The following is a 5,060-nucleotide window of genomic DNA, read 5'->3' on the forward strand; positions in this document are numbered from 1 at the left end:
CCCTAGCCTAAGGAGGGTGGGTCTGGTTGAGAAACTCATGACAGAAACACAACTCAGAAGCCATGGTGTGTCTGTGTATTGTGGAGTGGGAGCAGGTCTTAAAGCACAGGCACTGGGACTCATACATTAAGGTGATACAGTAAGGTGACAGAGGCCAGAACTCAATCAAAGACGGTACTGAGACTAGGACCTGCTTTAATTCACAGGAAGCCTTTGCAGCTAAAACCATAAAGTGCAGGGAGCAATGTGAAAGGAGGGATTCTCTGTGGACTGAAGTGTCAGCTCGAGCTGGGAGGCCACCTTGTTCCTCAGGATCCCTGACACTGTCTCTAATCACTCCCCCTCTTGATTATCCCTCTGCCCTGCTGGCTTTCTCATTTGCCTTTGAACATGTGGAACCAGCATCTTCCTAGGTCCTTTGCAGTGGCAGTTCCCTTTGCCAGACACACACTTCTCCTGGTATCTCACTAGGTACTTCTCTCTCTTCCTTGACATCACTTCAAATAACCCCTTGTTTGCAGCCCTTGCAACTTGGTATAAAATAATGCCACCTACTATTCTCTCCTTTATACATGTTTTTGTTTTCTTCATAACACCTGTCACCTTCTAACATATTATATATTTATTTGAATATCATCTTTCACCATCCTTGGGTTGTGGGGAATTTGTTTTTAAGCACCTCTACTTATTCTCTGTATGGCTTGGGACAAGTTTGCTCTCAATATTTTTCTCAAATGCATGAAAGAATTTCTCATTAAAACTGTAAATACATGAACCATTTGGAAACATACTGAGAATGGGACAAAAATTTCTATTCAGAGGTGAAATGGGGTATAACTTTATGGAGAATTTATTACATACAACGTATTAACATCAATTTCATGCCAACAAAATTGAAATTATAGTGTTTCAGTGATGTAAGTTGTGTCTGTTTGGGTGAAAATTCTTCATGCTATTTTCTTTTTTCCTGATAGTCACCTTCATCACATGGAGCCAGGGAACAATACACAAATCCCAGAATTTCTTCTTCTGGGGTTTTCAGAGGGACCAGAATTGCGGCCCCTCATCTTTGGGCTTTTCCTCTCCATGTACCTGATCACTGTGTTTGGAAACCTACTCATCATCCTAGCCGTCAGCTCAGACCCCCATCTCTACACCCCCATGTACTTCTTCCTCTCCAACCTGTCCTTTGTAGACATCTGCTTAACCTCCACCATCATCCCAAAGATGCTGCAAAGCACTCAGACACAGAGGAAAGTCATCACCTATGAAGGCTGCATCGTCCAGGTGTATTTTTACTTATTCTTTGCAGGATTAGATGACCTCCTCCTTACTGTGATGGCCTATGACAGGTATGTGGCCATCTGCCACCCGTTGCACTATACGGTCATCATGAGCCCCTGGTTTTGTGGACTGCTGGTGCTGCTGTCTTGGGTGTTGAGTTCTATGCATTCCTTGTTACAGAGTTTAATGATTTTGCGATTGTCTTTCTGTTCAGACTTGGAAATCCACCACTTTTTCTGTGAAACCACATGGCTCATCCAACTGGCCTGTTCTGACCCCTTTCTCAATAACATGGTGATGTCATTTGGATCTGTAATTCTCGGGGGTGGTCCCCTGGCTGGCATCCTTTACTCTTACTCTAAGATAGTGTCCTCTATCTGTGGAATCTCATCAGCTCAGGGGCAGTGTAAAGCATTCTCCACCTGTGCATCTCACCTCTCTGTTGTCTCCTTATTTTATTGTTCAGCCTTAGGAGTGTATCTTAGCTTCACTGCTACCCACAGCTCACACACAAGTGCTATAGTATCGGTGATGTACACTGTGGTCACACCCATGCTGAACCCCTTCATCTACAGTCTGAGAAACAAAGACATAAATAGAGCTCTAAAAAGATTCTTTGGGATGGAAACTTTTAGAAAGGGTCCATTTACCTTGAGCTGAAGAATGATAGCAGGGCTTAAAGTCTCAGAGTCAGATAGTGAGATTATTTGTTTAGATTATGGTAATAGCAACTGCTTCCTCATTTTATTACCTGGTATTTCCATTTCTTCGATTTCACTTCTCTCTACAATTTTAAAAACATCCTTTATTAACTTCTCTCTTCTCTGTCATCTAAGTTTTTTCTTTTGTTATTTTTCTGCTCTCTCAAATTGGTTTAAACCTTGTGTGAAACATATGTAAATTCCCATTTATCTCATGAGCCTTCACAAATTTCTTAAGAATAAATTCTTCTGAAATGAAATGCTTTGTACTGAGTAAACTTTTTTCATTTTATTAAGAGAATAAACATAGTTTGTGCTACTTCTATGAAAAATCTAACTTGGTAACCAAACCAATTATATAATTTCATAGGAGAATAAAATATGAAACTATAATTTGTTACTGTTTTAATTCATCATACCTTGGAACATCACTACCATAATTTCTCTTTCTGGAAATGTAGACATGAGCAGATATATGTTTCATAATTGGTCATCTGATTTTACACCCCTCAGGGTACTATTCTCTATTTAGCTCAGTGTTGCATTCTCTACAGGAATTACTGAGAAAGAAGAGCATCAAATGCATGTCTCTAATTGGTATCTGTATGAAACAGCAATTTCAATACAGAGTTTGACATAATAAGACCTAGAGTCAGACAGGACCTTAAGTATGATGCAACAGAAATTTATGTCAGATTATTCCTATGTAAAGTAGTTTTTCATAGTGTCCATTTAGTTATTGAGGTCTTGGTTTAGTGTCTGTATATAAAAGGGTTTATTGTTGGGGTGAAGGATTATTTGGTGTAAATATATCTTTCTGCTTGAAAACTTCCATTGTGCCTAAAAATATATGGTTCCTTCCAATGCTCTAAATGAAATATTTCCCCCATTCCATTTCTGTCATAACGAATAAAGGGACAGTGAATAAATGATAGGAATATCACTTATATTGATGGAATATCACTTATATTCCTATCATTTATTCACTGTTCCTTTATTATATATAATGTATATCCTATAATATTCCACATATCTCACATATATATTGTGTGTATATATATACATAATATATATATAACGTCATATATATGCATATATATATATATATATACATCTCCAAATCATGGCTCACTAGAGAGCTTAAATTCCTATCCAGTCCTGTGATAAAGGTGTTGCTGCTGCTAAGTCACTTCAGTCGTGTCTGACTCTGCGACCCCATAGACGGTGGCCTACCAGGCTCCCCCATCCCTGGGATTCTCCAGGCAAGAACACTGAAGTGGGTTGCCATTTCCTTCTCCAATGCATGAAAGGGAAAAGTGAAAATGAAGTTGTTCAGTCGTGTCCGACTCTTTACGACCCCATGGTCTGCAGCTTACCAGGCTCCTCGGTCCATGGGATTTTCCAGGCAAGAATACTGGAGTGGGGTGCCATTGCCTTCTCCAGTGATAAAGGTGTAAATTTTTACAAATAGGCATATCCTTTTTTCTCTCTCTCTTTTTTTTAATTAATGTGTTTTTTATTGAAGGATAATTGCTTTACAGAATTTTGTTGTTTTCTGTCAAACCTCAACATAAATCAGCCATAGGTATGCATATATCCCCTCCCTTTGGAACCTCCCTCCCATCTCCCTCCCCATCCCACCCCTCTAGGTTGATACAGAACCCCTATTTGAGTTTACTGAGCCATACAGCAAATTCCTGTTGGCTATCTATTTTACATATGGTAATGTAAGTTTCCATGTTACTCTTCCCATACATCTCATCCTCCCCTCTCCCCATGTCCATAAGTCTATTCTCTATGTCTGTTTCTCTGTTCTTGCCCTGTAAATAAATTCTTCAGTATCATTTTTCTAGATTCCATATATATGTGTTAGAATATGGTATTTATCTTTCTCTTTCTGACTCACTTCACTCTGTATAATAGGTTCTAGGTTCATCCACCTCATTAGAACTGCCTCAAATACATTCCTTTTTGTGGTTGAGTAATATTCCACTGTGTATATATACCACAACTTCTTTGTCCATTCATCTGTTGATGGACATCTAGGTTGCTTCCATGTTCCAGTTATTGTAAATAACACTACAATTAACAATGGGATACATGTGCCTCTTTCAATTTTGGTTTCTTCGGGCTATATGCCTAGCAGTGTATTGGTGGGTCATATGGTGGTTTTATTCCTAGTTTTTAAGGAAAAAGTCCAAACTCCATACTGTCTTCCATAGTGGCTGTATAAATTTACATTCCCACCAACAGTGCAAGAGTGTTCCCTTTTTTCCACACCCTTTCCAGCATTTATTGTTTGTAGACTTTTTGATGAGGACCATTCTGACTGGTGTGAGGTGATATCTTATTGCAGTTTTGATTTGCATTTCTCTAATAATGAGCGACATAGTGGCAGATTTATTTTGGGGGGCTCCAAAATCACTGCAGATGGTGACTGCAGCCATGAAATAAAAGGACGCTTACTCCTTGGAAGAAACGTTATGACCAACCTAGATAGCATATTGAAAAGCAGAGACATTACTTTGCCAACAAAGGTCCGTCTAGTCAAAGCTATGGTTTTTCTGGTAGTCATGTATGGATGTGAGAGTTGGACTATAAAGAAAGCTGAGTGCCAAAGAATTGATGCTTTTTAACTGTGGTGTTGTAGAAGACTCTTGAGAGTCCCTTGGACTGCAAGGAGATCCAACCAGTCCATCCTAAAGGAAATTAGTCCTGGGTGTTCATTGGAAGGACTGATGTTGAAGCTGAAACTCCAATACTTTGGCCACCTCATGCGAAGAGTTGACTCATTGGAAAAGACTCTGATGTTGGGAGGGATTGGGGGCAGGAAGAGAAGTGGACAACCAAGGATGAGATGGCTGGATGGCATCCCCGACTTGATGGACATGAATTTGAGTAAACTCCAGGAGTTGATGATGGACAGGGAGGCCTGGCATGCTGAGATTCATGGGTTCACAAAGAGTCAGACATGACTGAGCAACTGAACTGAACTGAATATACTGCTAATTTTTAAAATTCAGAAAGTTGAATACTTTAAAAATGTATAGTTTAATGAGTGATGTTGAGCATCTT

At 39.5% G+C, this 5,060-nt stretch overlaps 1 protein-coding gene across 1 annotated transcript; it reads left to right on the forward strand.

The window, feature by feature from the left end:
* Nucleotides 1-960: 960 nt before the first annotated feature.
* Nucleotides 961-1,944, forward strand: LOC147368271 (olfactory receptor-like protein OLF4). The gene has a single exon (XM_086413545.1). The coding sequence runs from the start codon at nucleotides 988-990 to the stop codon at nucleotides 1,942-1,944; it is 957 nt and encodes a 318-aa protein (XP_086269671.1). The 5' UTR covers nucleotides 961-987.
* The last annotated feature ends 3,116 nt before the right edge of the window (nucleotides 1,945-5,060 follow it).

This window comes from Bos grunniens, chromosome 7 (assembly GCF_055505025.1).
Source record: "Bos grunniens cultivar Pamir isolate PY7600 chromosome 7, Bosgru_T2T1.0, whole genome shotgun sequence".
Lineage (NCBI taxonomy): Eukaryota > Metazoa > Chordata > Mammalia > Artiodactyla > Bovidae > Bos > Bos grunniens.